At 47.9% G+C, this 14,658-nt stretch overlaps 1 protein-coding gene across 1 annotated transcript in view; it reads left to right on the plus strand.

Annotated features, from left to right (window-relative positions):
* The first annotated feature begins 13,400 nt into the window (after window positions 1-13,400).
* Window positions 13,401-14,658, plus strand: part of LOC144945886 (myocyte-specific enhancer factor 2A-like) — a 28,028-nt gene continuing 26,770 nt past the window's right edge. Inside the window, exon 1 of the mRNA XM_078874504.1 lies at window positions 13,401-13,531. Coding sequence (XP_078730630.1) covers window positions 13,478-13,531 — 54 coding nt within the window. The 5' untranslated portion in view covers window positions 13,401-13,477. The remainder of the gene's footprint in view (window positions 13,532-14,658) is intronic.

Genomic DNA, 14,658 nt, shown 5'->3' on the forward strand with positions numbered 1-14,658 from the left:
GGAGGACAAGAGGAGGGGGAGACGTCGTGAAATTGTTAGATGACGCTGCTGATCGTTATAAGTCATGATTCATCCACTGCTGGATGAAGGTCAGTAGTGGATTGATCACAAACCCTGTGATGTGAGCGTTGGAGCACGTGGGACGGTGGCGTGGGAGTGGCGTGGAGTCTGTATTCGCTGCGATCTCACCGCGATCGTGCGCGTTCTGGCAAATCCGCGTTGGTGGTGCGCGAGTGGACGAATGGGAGAGAGACGTTCGGCCAATTGTTGTTGCGACTTGCCGAACCACCCCGGCTGCGCGTCTGTGGGAAAAAAATAGCTTTATAGCTCATCGGATTCATCCGATATAAATATTCTGAATTCCATGAATGAGTGTTTGGCTTGATGCGCAAGGTGGGAGCCGGAGTAGCCAGATGAAACCCCAGCGCACACACACGAGCGGGTGACGCTGAACGATCTGTCAGTTCGCTGACAATTATAATTATCTAGGTAATACATACGATTAATAACGCGTGCACGTGTCACGAATCAGAACTCGGAGGTGTGAAGCCAGAGCTCAAAGCTCCTCGTAAGCGCAGCGTCAACAGATGAAAGACTAAAGAGGTGAGAGTCTGGATAGGTGAGAGCCGGGGCAGGTGAGAGTCTGGATAGGTGTGAGCCGGGGCAGGTGAGAGTCTGGATAGGTGTGAGCCGGGGCAGGTGAGAGTCTGGATAGGTGAGAGCTGGGGCAGGTGAGAGTCTGGATAGGTGAGTGCCGGGGCAGGTGAGAGTCTGGATAGGTGTGAGCCGGGGCAGGTGAGAGTCTGGATAGGTGAGAGCTGGGGCAGGTGAGAGTCTGGATAGGTGAGTGCCGGGGCAGGTGAGAGTCTGTATAGGTGAGAACCGGGGCAGGTGAGAGTCTGGATAGGTGAGAGCCGGGGCAGGTGAGCGTCTGGATAGGTGAGAACCGGGGCAGGTGAGAGTCTGGTTAGGTGAGAGCCTAAACGACTGATTCCCTAAACAGTTGAGATCCTGGATAGGTGACAGACTGAACAGGTGAGAGCCTAAACAGGTGATCATCTGTACTCTTTGGTTCTTTCAGTAAAGTCACGTAGGTATAAAATAAAAAAAATCACGACGTTTCGGGCGCAACACAAGCGTCCATCATCAGGTGGGAAAGCACGGTCTGCTGCTTGTGTTGCGCCCGAAACGTCGTGATTTATTTTATTTTATACCTACGTGACTTTACCGAAGAAACCAAAGAGTATGGATTCCTGCAGTCACGAAAGCTTCAAATCAAGGTGCTAATCTGGATAGGTGAGAGCCTGGACAATTGAGTGTCTTGAGCTGCTGCTTGAAGGTGCATGATGATGCTTGGACCCCACTCAGCCAGGACGGATCCTGCTGAACATAAGACATGGAACGATGCATCCGTTCATTGGTTAAATTCATTACCTATACCCCCAACGATACAGGCACAGAATAGTGTGCATAAGAATATATACGTTGAACGAAAATGTCCGTGGAACAGTTGCCTGCAGAGTCGAGGAGTCGAGTTCGAGCGCTGGCCACAGTTCACATAAGTGGCGAATTGTCCCTCCTATCGCCTTCACCAGCCCACTCCCTGACTCGTGCGGTGAAGTATGAAGTATGGTCCATCCAACTTGTTAGACCGGCACGTCAAGGGGAGGGCCCCTCGTGCGGCAGTGGATTGACAAAGGGCTGACAATGACACTTAAAATTTCGATTTAAAGCTTTCTTGACTGCAGGGATTCATATTCTTGGTTCTTTCTGTCTTCTCGACAGACCTGTTCTCCACCTGAGGACGGCTGCTTGCGTTGCGGCCGAAACGTCGTGAGAATTATTTTTTTGTTATGTTTTATTTTTTATTATTTTATTATTTCCATCCTACGTGACTTTACCGAAAGAACCAAGAAAATGACACTTAAAGTTATAGACATTTGACGTCGCGATGTAGACACCGGAAGCAAACCGCGACGTTAGACACCGATGCCAATGAGAAGACTAGACAAATTCATGCTCAAATTGATAGGCGACGCCGGATTAAGATGCCGTGATTCGTCAAGTCGTTGTTGGTGGTGGTGTGGTTGGGAATTGAATGATCACGCGCCACTGAACAATGGCCAATTCATTACGTGTACACGAGTGCATCACACACATCGCACACACACATCACATACGCATCACACACACAACACACACGCATATCACACACACATCACACACATCACACACACACATCACACTCACACACACACATCACACACATCACACACACATCACACACACCACACACATCGCACACACACATCACACACACATCACACACACACACCACACACATCACACACACACATCACACACACACCACACACATCACACGCACACATCACACACACATCACGCACACATCACATACACATCACACACACACATCACACGCGCGCACATCACACACGCACATCACACGCGCACCGTGTGTCGGGGTGCTAACCGTCGCAGTCGTTATCGTGAAACGGGAATGGGATTCATCACGAGGCTGTGCCACTTTGATCCCAGCGCGCCTTCGGAGAGCACGGGGACATTTAGAGGCCCTGGCAAACATTCGTGAAGTCATTTTTTGGGCGGGGGGGGGGTTGGAGAAATATATATTTTTTACCTCTTTGAAAAGGAGAATTCCCCCCCCCACCACCACCACGACCACCACCACCACAACCACCACCTCCTCCCCACTGCCGCCTCCACCCAAAGACAACATTTGCGGTGGTGGTGAAGTGGTGGTGCTCGTGTGCGCGTTCGTGCGCGCATTCGCGTTCGCCGCCGTTTCCGCTCCGGCGGGCGCGGGCGGGTGGCTCGCCAGCGACAATTAAAAAGTTTTGTTGTTGATAATTGTTTTTTTACCCTTCTATTTGGCAACAAAACTGACACCTTTTTTTTTTACAAGGAAAAATAAGGTGTCAGTTTTGTTTTTACTGGCAAATGAGGTTCCAAAGTTTTGTTGTTGTTCTTGTTGTTGTTGTTTTTATTGTTGTTGTTCTCCCAATGCGCGTCCTCCTCCTCCTGCGTTGGCTGTGTTGGCTGTTCGGCGCACGATGTCCGACGTTTCGTTGCACGCGCTGGCAGCGTCGTCGGGAACTGGATGGCCGTCGGTTGTGTTAACGCTGCGCCTGTTGCTAAAACAAATGAAAAAACTAAACTAATTCGCGATGCCGCATCCAGTTCGCTGCACCCTTCGACACGCTGCCCATGAAGGCGGTTGTCATTGCGATGATGACGGTGATCTTTGACATGAGAAGCAAAGCTTCACCGAGTCCCAGGACTTTGCCAGTTTGGTGCTGTTTAGGATGCTCGGCCCATTTGTTCACGAGTTTTCAGCGGAGGTTTTGTTTTTATTCCGCATTGCACCGCGTGTTCGTTCGCCACGATGTCAGCCCGATGCGAACTGAATGTCGAGTTCCGAACGAAGCTCCCCGTCACGTGGGGCGTTCGCGTCGGAGATTCCTCGCGAACGGCAACGCGCAGGACCCGAACAGACATCAGTGAAGCCGTGCACCACAACGGCGAAACACGACGCAGTCTCATCGGTCATTTGGGGCCGTCCATAAATGACGTCACGCGATTTTGGACGATTTTTGACCCCCCCTCCCCTCGTCACACGGCGTCACAAAAAGTCAGACCCCCCCTCAAATATGACGTCACAAAGCTCTGCCCCCCCCCCCCTCAAAACCATATTTCCATTTTGTAAATTAAACATGCTTCAAATCGCTTTAAACTATTGTCATCGTAGTGCGTATTTAATGTGGCGCTGCACTCCGATGTTGTAGCAGTGTTGTTATAACAACAATTAGAGTTGTTATAACAATTATATATTTATTTAAAGTTGAGCATTTTGATGTGACGTCACATTTCGCAAACCCCCCTCCCCTCGTCACACATCGTCACAAATGTCTGACCCCCCCCCCCCCCTAGGTGTGACGTCATTTATGGACGCCCCTTGCGAGTTGTGACCCACGTTGATTTTCGTTTGGTGGCGCCGTGGGTTTGTTACCATCGGCATTGGCGAGACAAATGCAAGTTAAACACGTAGGCTGGATGAATTGCCCGATGATGCTGGATGTAATTACCAGCGACACGTCGTACTACTCAACAACTGCAAATGTTGTGGATTCACTCTTCAACACAACGGTGGGCTAAAGCAGTGAACTATTTGTCTTTTGTCAACGTGACACTTTTTTTGCTGATTGGCCGTGTCGGGTGGTGGAGGGTTACGACACATTTATAAATCACGCGATCTAACCCAAAAACTTTATTATGAACAAATGTAAGTTGTTAGCATTTGCCCCAACAGTCTATTCGGCTATGTGGATGTCTCCTGCCTCTGTGTGTGTGACACCACTAGTTTGTGCTTGCGTGGCTGAGCGTGTGGAAGGAGTTTTGAGTAAATGGCACGCAACGGAGGTTGGTACGGTGCGTTGTGTTGTGTATGCAAGATTTTGTGTTGTTGGCTAAAGCTCAGAAACTTTAATTCCACCCACCGAGATTCAATTCCTGGGCAAGTATTGTCATTGCGATCAGCATTTGGCAATTGCAGAGTGACGCCCACAGCCACGGGTTTCCTAGGATCGATTCTCAGCCACGGATAACACCAGTGGCAAGTGGTATCTGAACCTGCCCTGGGTCAGCTCTAGGTTGACTTAGCCTTCAATGACTAAGCCTTAGTCTTTAGTGTGAACATCATCTATGACACAAAGGGCTACTGACCGAAATGTCACCAATTTTATATCTGTTATAATATATAATTATATATATATAATGTATTTCTCTTTAGGGTAGTGTCACTGACGGACGCGTTCAGTATTTGCCATGTGTGCTGGCGCAACAGTGGCCACGTGGAAACACAAAAGTGTGTTTACTGGAGAAACAAAGGTGGCCGGGCGTGGTGCTGCGTCCGCCTCCTCCTCCTCCTTTCTTTGTGCGCCGCGCCGGCCTTAATAGGCGCTCGCTGACAGCACTTGCTCCGACAGCTACTCCAGGCTGCAGGGTGGGGTGTGGGGGGAGCTTTGTCTCTATCTGTGAGTGTAGGATGTGTTTGCTCACGGGGGTTCCTGCTATTGTGTAGGGTTTTTAGGAAGAGGCCTGGGAATGCTCCCCTCGGTGACATTGTGTCTCCGTGTGTCTCTCTGCGTCTCTGTTTTCCCCTTGCCCACTTGTAAGTGCGCTCTGCCAGTGCGACGGTGATGTACGTACGCACGTTGAACTTCTTTCGCACCGTACGTGCTAATCGGAGGTGCGGGGCAAGGACATGAAACTAAACACAAAAGGAGTTCGAAAGAAAATGAGCTTTCAATTTAAGTGCATAGCTCCAGTGGCTTCCTAATATCGGAAAGAAGAGCATTCCAGACGGCCGCAGACGCGCATCTGAAAGCGCGCGATGCAGTGGCTGGCTTTGTTCGATGGCTGAGCTAGAAGCCGTATGTATGTCGAACTTTTTTCGCACCGTACGTAGCCAACCGCGCTAATTGGAGGTGCGGGGAAAAGGACCACAAAACTAAACACGCAAAAATCAGTTATAAAGAAATGAGTTTCCAATCTAGATTTTAAAAGCGCATAGCTTCGGTGGCTTCCTGATAGGTCACGGTAATCTTTTTCTCAGTATAAATGAAGAAGAAAAACGCCCCCTTTATCATCTACGCCTATATAGACGCTCGCCAATCCGTTCGTGTTTGCAACAAAACCGATGCGGTGTCAACGGTGCTCCGGTCGAGATTGACTTCGATGCTCGCGGCACGGTGCCCCCTTCATAAGTGGCAGCGCGAGAAACGATCATTTGTGACGCCCACAAAGTTACTTGAAGGTGATAATGGGGCCACATTACTTTTAGATGAATAGGGCGAGCACGGCTGTACAAGGCCATTTTAAAATCTTGATTGAAAACTAATTTCTTTAGAACAGTTTTTTGCGTGTTTAGTTTGTTATCCCACCCCCCTCCCTCACCGCAACTATGAATAGCACGGTTGGCTACGTACGGTGCGAAAGAAGTTCAACACACATATTTCTTTTGGCTGGCCATCGAACAAAGTCGGCGGTCACCGCATCGCGCGGCGCTTTCAGATGCGCTTCTGCGGCCGTCTGGAACGCTCTTCCTTCCGATGTTAGGAAGCCACTGGAGGCTATGCACTTTAAAATCTAGATTGAAAACTCATTGCTTTAGAACTTTTTGTGTGTTTAGTTTGTTATACTCCCCCCCCCCACCGCACCTCTGATTAGCGCTTGGCTACGTAGGGTGCGAAAGAAGTTCAAAATACATACAAAGAAAAGACACACAATGCATAAATGAAACGGTAACAAAAATGAGACGAAAAATGAATCGTGAATGGCATAGTGACCCCCACCCCTGAATCGCGACAGCTCAATCGCCGGGGTGGCGAATCGTTTAAATGTATAATTAAACATCTTACTGACGTAGTAATAGGGTTTCCCCCCCCCCCCTTTTTTCTGGCAACAAAACTGAAACCCTTTTACAAGGATTCATGTCTGCATTAACCACAATAATTGTAGTCAAAATGCAAACAAAAAACACACTCTAATTCTAGATGCATTGTCCTTGAAACTGATTGGTCCACACCAGAGACAGCTTTCTTTTTTTTAGCCTCGTCTCAATTGGTGCTCGACCAGATGACGCCAAAAGGCGTACAGCTCAAAGACAATGCACTATCAAAGTGATGAGGGCTCGTGGTAAGCATCTTCATCATTAGACCTCCTTTGCCAGTACTTTGTTATATTTTGGTACTGGCAAAGGAGGTATAATGATGTAGATCTTACTGACGTATAATAGTAGTGGCCAACATCCACACACACCGTGAATTCATTCTCAATGGAAGGCCTCTGTGTTGTGGCGTCAACATTTGAGCCTTTTTCAAACCAATCCATAATGAATATTAAAACAAGACTCACATTTAAAGTTTGAGTTTTGTTACTGCTTTGCCTTACCAACATGAGAGAGAGGCTCGGTATTGAATAGGAAATATTAACTTCCATGGACATAGTTCGTGTCACGGTGGAGTGATATTGTTATATACTGCCGTGAAGAATAAATACATTTGCTGTGCCATGCTTGTGCCGTTGACGATAGCCAGGTGCAACGATTCGTCGATTAAACTCGGCTCTTAAGCTCACAATGAACGCGTTGAATCCATCGCTGAAGAGTCACGTGGTTGTAGGTCCGTATACGTCGTCCGTTTGGGTTCCCGTGACCCTCCGTGCTCAAGGTCAACTATCGTTCACCACATCGTAAACACAATAGAGGAGTGGATTTCTTGGCTGGAATCGTGACCGCGCACGCGGCGAATAACTTTGGAGCACGTGGCGTGGCGTGGGGGTGGGAGAAGGGCGTGACGATTTACACCTCGATTAAATATCCGAAACAATACATATTATTATACAAGATATTAATTTAATAATACAGGGTGTTTAAAAAAGATGGACCCGATTAGAAATCGCTATATCTCTGCAACCACGAACCGCCCATGAATAAAACTCTTACCATTTTTCTCAGGTTTTTTCGGTAAAGTCACGTAGGTAAAAACATTAAAATTAATGAAAGTAAAATAAAACAAAACAAAAATAAAATTCACGACGTTTCGGAGGCAACACAAGTCTCCGTCATCAGGTGGGACCGTCACAGCCGAATTAGCTGCATCAAGTGAAGCAATGATTCAAGATGTAATCCCTTATAAGCAAGTTGAAGGGATGTGGAGAGGGGGGGGGAGAGCTTATCAGGCTGTGGTAGCCAATGAATGGAAACGTATCGGGAGGGAGGAGGAGCGGTGATCAAAGACTGCACGCAGTGCTCAACACAATGAATGGAGACGTGTCCGGGACGGAGGGCGAGCGGCGATCAAAGACTGCACGCAGTGCTCAACACAATGAATGGAGACGCGCCGGGACGGAGGGCGAGCGGTGATCAAAGACATCACGTAGTGCTCAACACAATGAATGGAAACGTGGCGAGCGGTGATCAAAGAACAATGAAGAGATTACTGTTAAACACTGTGGATGTTAACACTCGGTGAAGTAAATTAAAATAGTGCCTGTCAGATAAGATGGTCCAAAAAGTGTAATTAAGTCTTTTTTGCGTGGTTAATAACATCTTTCCAGTGATTACTGAGTTTGTACCCATCATCACGGTTGAAATTATGTCTGTGTTTGTATATTTGTATGGCTTCGTGTACAAACCTTTGATGGTAGCCCGGAGGTTTGCAGAGAACCTTGGTCTCGGAAAAGACAATTTCATGAGAGCCCGCCGAGTTGTAGCAATGATCGGCAACGGCCGAAGAATCAGTTCTGCCGTGTTTCAGATCTGACTTGTGCTCGCGGATACGATCAGCAACATGACGTTTTGTTTCTCCAATGTAGCAATCACCACAAATGCAACTCAATTTGTAGACTCCAGGATACTGTAAGTCAGGAACGACATCCTTCACAGATGGAATCAGATCACGGATTTTATGCACTGTACTGAATCGGACTTGGATCTTGTGTTTGTTTAGAATTTTGGAGATCTTTTTGGTCACGCCGGCTATGTATGGTAACGTGATAGTTTTGGTCGGAGTTTCATGTGGTTGTTTCTGTGTGGTGGGAGAGACAGCTTGGCGGATAGTGCGGTCAGAGTATCCGTTCATCCTGAGGGCCCGATGTACATGTCTTAATTCATCAGTCAGGTGGTGTTGGTCAGAAATGCCATGGGCTCTGTGGTATAGCGTTTTGATGAGAGAATTCTTTTGAGATGGGTGGTGGTGGGAATCCGGTTTCAAGTAGGAATTTGTGTGGGTGGCTTTCCTGTAGACAGAATGTCCCAAGGATCCGTCAAGCCTCCTCTTAAACAGAATATCCAAGAATGGTAGTTTACCGTCTTTCTCCACTTCCATGGTGAATCTGATAGATGAGTGTCTAGAATTGATGTGGTCCAAGAAGTGGTTCAATGCTGGGAGGCCATGTGGCCAGATGACGAAAGTGTCATCCACATATCTCTTCCACAGGGAAGGACGCAGGGTGGATGTCTGGATGGCGTCTGATTCAAACTTTTCCATGAACATGTTGGCTATAACTGGTGACAAGGGGGAGCCCATAGGGGTACCCTCATTCTGTTTGTAGAAGGTGCCATTCCAGGTAAAATAGGTGTTGGTGAGGCAATGCCTAACCAGCGCAGGTACATCAGAATTCAATCCATGTTGGACTAAGTCCTCAATTATTTGCAGTCACGAAAACTTCAAATCTAGAATTAAAACTCTTACCACTTGAAAGGGCGGGGCATAGAGTTTCAAATGATAACCGATAGATGCCTCTCCCAGCGCACAAACAGCCCCTAGCCTCAGTCATTCGCAAGACACACTTCCTCAACGTTGGATAGGTCGCACAGAACCCCAAGACTTGGCGCTACACTCTTGGCCCCCAAGATCCCCAGACATCACCACACCCTGCGACTTTTTATTGTGGGGATACGTCAAAGAACGTGTTTTTGTGCCACCATTAGCGACTAATCTGGATGACCTCATAAACAGAATCACGGCAGCGGTGACTTCAGTGGCAGAAGACGACACTTTGAGAGGCGTTTGGGACAAATTCAACTATCGTCTAGATGTTGTCCGTACAGCAGGTGGAGGGCACATAGAGCATTTATACAACTTTTTGTGTAATTGTAACATTGTAACATGTAACATGTTGCCATCGTGAAATATACTGCTTCGAAATTGGGTCCATCTAGCCCTTTGTCAATCCATCGCAGGATCGCGAGTAAATCGTGGCTTACGGAGGCCTTCATCCAGCAGTGGATTAACCACGGCCGATGTTGACAATGACATGTTCAGCATTTTTTATGGATCACTTTCTGACTAAACTTGAAAGCGTTAATGCATTAGTCCGGTCCGTCTGTGACCTGACGTCACGACACCTCTCCACGATCCGATATGAACCAGCTGTCGGTGTGAAGCTGTGTCGATCTGAACGTCACCTTAACTCAGTCGCCAATCTGCCCACACTGCCACTACCATCAGCTTCGAGCGGCGTTCTTCATGGCAAGGCCACCGTGGGCTACTGACGGGCCCTGATGGCCTTTAGTGCGGCCGCTGGCTTGCAGGCAGCCGACAATACACAACAGATGTGAAAACACCCCCACATCATCATCATCATCGTGCTGCTGTCAAACCCAGCAATGGTTTTAGATGTGTGACAGCCCTCACACTGACGATGTCTTATCGGCGTAAGTGCCCCCCCTCCCCTCTGAAAATGAGTGAAGAACACTGGACGGTGGCGAGGCGTTAACTACCTCGTCTGGTATACAGGAGGTCATGGATTCGATCCCGATCCCAACGCCTGTATATTGGGAGTTTGCGTGTCTCTCTCCCCGTGGCAGCGTTGATTTTTCTTTGGTCCTCCGACTTTTTCCTTTCCACATTAAGAAACACGCGTTTAGAGTATCTGGCTGCTATAAATGTCCACATGATAAGCCACTTCGTTGAGCTATCATTTGTGGCCAGGTCGCTTCGGAAAACGAGCTATATAGTTCAGTGGGCCATACATGGTAAAATAAAAAAATAAAATTTTGTTTTAAATAGATGGGGGCCATACAGACACTCAGAAAGGGGAGGAGGCGGGTGATGACCCGGTCAATGCTAAACAAACTTTAAAACAAATTCCAGACACTTACACAGAATGAGTAATGATACAGTCTGCGTTTGTCTACAGTGTAATCTGCTCTAGCTCTCGCTCCCCTTTCCTGGACAAATGTGTAATTGTTATCATTATCACCACCACGATGTAAAGGCTGCGATGCCCCATCGATAAGTTGCACAAACGCTCGCGTTTTGTAAAGCCTCCAACTACTGCAGACGGTTCGTATATAAATCAGAAGAAACTTGCAAATTATGAGGACACCTCCGCATGTCTGTGGGTGTGATCGGTTATGACAACGTATGTTTAATATTGTAGAAAGAATTATCTGACTTGGCGAGATGTTAACTCACTCGTCTGGTATGCAGGAGGGCGTGGGTTCGATCCTAACCTCGTTGCATAATTGGAGCATGCGTCTCTTTCGCTGCTAGAAAATTCCACGTGATAAGCCCACTTCGTTGAGCTGTCATTTGTGATAGCCAGGTCGCTTCTGAAAAAGAGATTCACAGCTCAGTGGACATTACATGGTAAACATTTTTTTAAATAGTTTAGCATTGATTTGGTTCTTTCGGTAAAGTCACATAGATAGATTGTGTTTTATTTAATTTTCTTTCGTTATTTTTTCTATCTACGCGACTTTACCGAAAGAACCAGAGAGTAATAGTTTGGTAATTCTAGATTTGAAGCTTTCGTGACTGCAAGGATTCATACTCTTAGTTCTTTCGGTAAAGTCACGTAGGTAAAAAAATGAAATTAAAATTAATAAAAATAAAATAATAAAATCACGACGTTTCGGAGGCAACACAAGTCTCCGTCAATCAGGTGGGACCGTCACAGCCAGATTTGATGCAGCAAATCTGGCTGTGACGGTCCCACCTGAAACGTCGTGACTTTATTATTTTATTTTTATTAATTTTAATTTCATTTTTTTTACCTACGTGACTTTACCGAAAGAACCAGAGAGTAATAGTTTGGTAGTTTACATTTAGGTGGGGTGCTTGGCCCTCTCCAGTCCTCCTGATGCTACTGGGCTGGATCCACTCCCATGTCTTCCACTCTCTCGAGCACTCCACCCCCCAACCACCCTCCCATATCCCCATCCTCAGACAGGGCTTAGGAAGGAAGCTCGTGTGAGCAGGGTTGTCCTCGTGTCCTGGATACAACCGGGCCAAGTGGCTTCCAGCCCCAGGCCTTGCGGCGCACAGGAAGTGGCACCGCGGCTCGGGTTCAAATGTCAAATGCACAACAGTGCTGCCTTCCTGTTGTTGTTGGGGGCGGGCAGGCGGGAGGGCAGCACTTGCCCCAACAAGTCTGTTAAGGCTATACGGGTATCTTTGGCTTTGTTATGGGGAGCGGTGGTGCAGTGGTTAGCGTGCTGCGTTACGAACCCGGTTCATTTCAGGCCAACACCGGTGACGAATATCTGAACCAGTGCTGGGACTCCCCAAGGTCAACTCAGCCTTAAATTAGACAAATGCGGCCGAGCGTGGGGCTGGCCACCGAACCCCCTCGATGGAGAGAGAGAAACTTCATAGGTGCTGCTCGCTAACAGCACTTGCCCCAAAAATTATGTTAAAACGATAGGGGGATCTTCTGTTTTGAAGGGAAGTGATGTACGTACGCAAAGAGAGCTCACAAGTGGCAAATGAAAATTTTGAAATTGAGTGTGTAGGGCACTTTGTTTTGGCCTTGTAGTGAGCACGATGAGTCTTGTTTTGAGATTTCGCTTGAACTAGAGTTCAAGTCACCTTTGGAGTTTTGGGTCAAAGATCACTCCTCGGTTGTTTACAATTCTAATGGGTAAAATGTACTCAACTTGCATGAATTATATTTTTTAACGCATTAATTTTAGTTATTGGGGTCCTGAATGCATTATTAATGTGTGTATGTTGAACTTCTTTTGCACCGTACGTAGTCAACCGTGTTAATGGGAGGTGCGGGGAAAGCACAACAAACTAAACCCAAAAAGCAGTTCTCAAGAAATTAGTTTCCCATCGAGTACATCCCTATATGCACGTAAACAAACATCTGGAGCGAGATATGTTTCTAAACAAGAATGCTTTCAAATATCTATCCATCTTATTGATCTTGCGAAACAAATTTTTTATGAAATGAACATCAGTAAACATTTTTTTAAAAAGGGGTTCTAGTAAAACGTAGTGCGCGTTTCGTTGTGCGTTCGTCCGTAAATTGGCCGTGTCCTTGTTTTCCTTGTAACGGGCGCCGCGGTGTTAACTACCTCGTCTGGTTTACAGGACGTCGTGGGCACGATCCCGACCCTGACGACGCCTGCTGTATATTTGAAGTTTGCGCATTTCTCTGCCCGTGTTCGCGTCGATTTTTCTCAGGAACCTCCGGTTTCCCCCCCCCCCCCACATTTCGAATCAACATCACGCGTTTAGAGAATGTGGCCGCTGTAAAGTTTCACGTGATAAGCCACATGGTTGAGCTATAATTTGTCGCTTCTGAAAAGGCGCTGCATAGCTCAGTGAGCCTTACCTGGTAAAATAAAAAAAATAGTTTCGTTTATAATGAGACGCGGCTGAACAGTTCCTGTATGCTCGTCGGGTTGGTGGTGATGTCGTTACACAGAACCTTGAGGGCGAGGAGGAAGAGTGACAACACCGCCGCAGAGACAGAGAGCGCGAGAGATACCAACACGAGCGGGAGAAGAAAATTGGAGCGTGCAAGCGAGAAGTTGGGGTGGGTGGGGGGGGGTCCGGTGGGTTGGGCTGGGGGTGCCAGGGAGGGTGCAGGAGGGAGGAAGAGTTTGAGGCCGCCCTGGTGGAACATCTGAGTGAGCGAGACGATGGGGCGTAAGAAGATCCAAATCATGCGGATAGTGGACGAGAGGAACAGACAGGTACGTTCCACACACACACACGCACGCACGTGCGCGCACGTTTACATACGGCAATTGTTACAAAGACAAAGATCCCCCCCCCGGATAGCCTCAACAGACTGTTGGGGCAAGTGCTGTTGGCGAGCACCTACGAAGGCCGACGCGGCACACGAGTGGGTGGGTGGCCAGCACCACGCCCCCGGCCGCCTTTGTCTCCCCAATGGCGATGTTGACACACCGATCCAGGTACTCGTTTGAGGCTGAGTCGACTTTGGGGATGCCCAGGACCGATACAAACTGCCGCGCCCCACGTTACGCACGGCGATTGTTACGCGCGCGCGTTCACCGGCAAGTTCTCCGTAGCCAATTCACACGCACGCGCACGCACGCGCGCTTCGTGGGGAAGTAGTTACCGTGTTCTCTGAACGATACGATGCACTTCAACCACCGACACCCGCTCTGTAATTTAACGTTGGGGGGGGGGGGGGGTGTGCGTGTTTGTAGCGCTGGTAGTTTCGTGGTGTGCCCGTGATGCTGCCCACCGCCTGCCACTCGCTAACAGCACTTGCCCCAACAGTCTGTTGAAGACTATACGGGGGATTTTTGTCTTTGTGTGAGACCAGATTTGCAAAAAACTTTATTGCCACCTTGGTACAAGTTTGCAGTGCGTCTTTTTCGACGCGTCTTATAATCCGGACAATACGGTGATATGCGTGTACCAAGAGGGTAACACAGACACACTGATCGTGTCTTTGTGGAGAAATGGCACAAACGATTTAAAATAATCCTTTATAAATTATTATGAAAGAAACGTTTTGTTTTACCCAAGTATATCCCAGTTGTACTTTCGGCGTCGAGTAATGAATGAAGAATTCCCACTTGGAACTTTCGCAGCGAGCAGTGGATCACCCTGTGTGAGAGAACAGCCCTGCAGCGTGATACTACAGCTAGGGTCCATCCATTTAGTACGTACGCATGGAGGGAGGAGGGGGGGGGGTAACCCAAATGCGTACGGTTGCGTATGGGGGTGGGGGGTCTACTGACATTGTACGCATAGGAAACGGGGGGGAGGTGAAGCCTCGATAATAATTTGTCTACATTGACCTTCAAATGAGCCACAGTTCAGTTTCTTCAGCTGTCAGACAACA

The sequence above is a fragment of the Lampetra fluviatilis genome, chromosome 39 (assembly GCF_964198595.1).
Source record: "Lampetra fluviatilis chromosome 39, kcLamFluv1.1, whole genome shotgun sequence".
Classification (NCBI taxonomy): Eukaryota; Metazoa; Chordata; class Hyperoartia; order Petromyzontiformes; family Petromyzontidae; genus Lampetra; species Lampetra fluviatilis.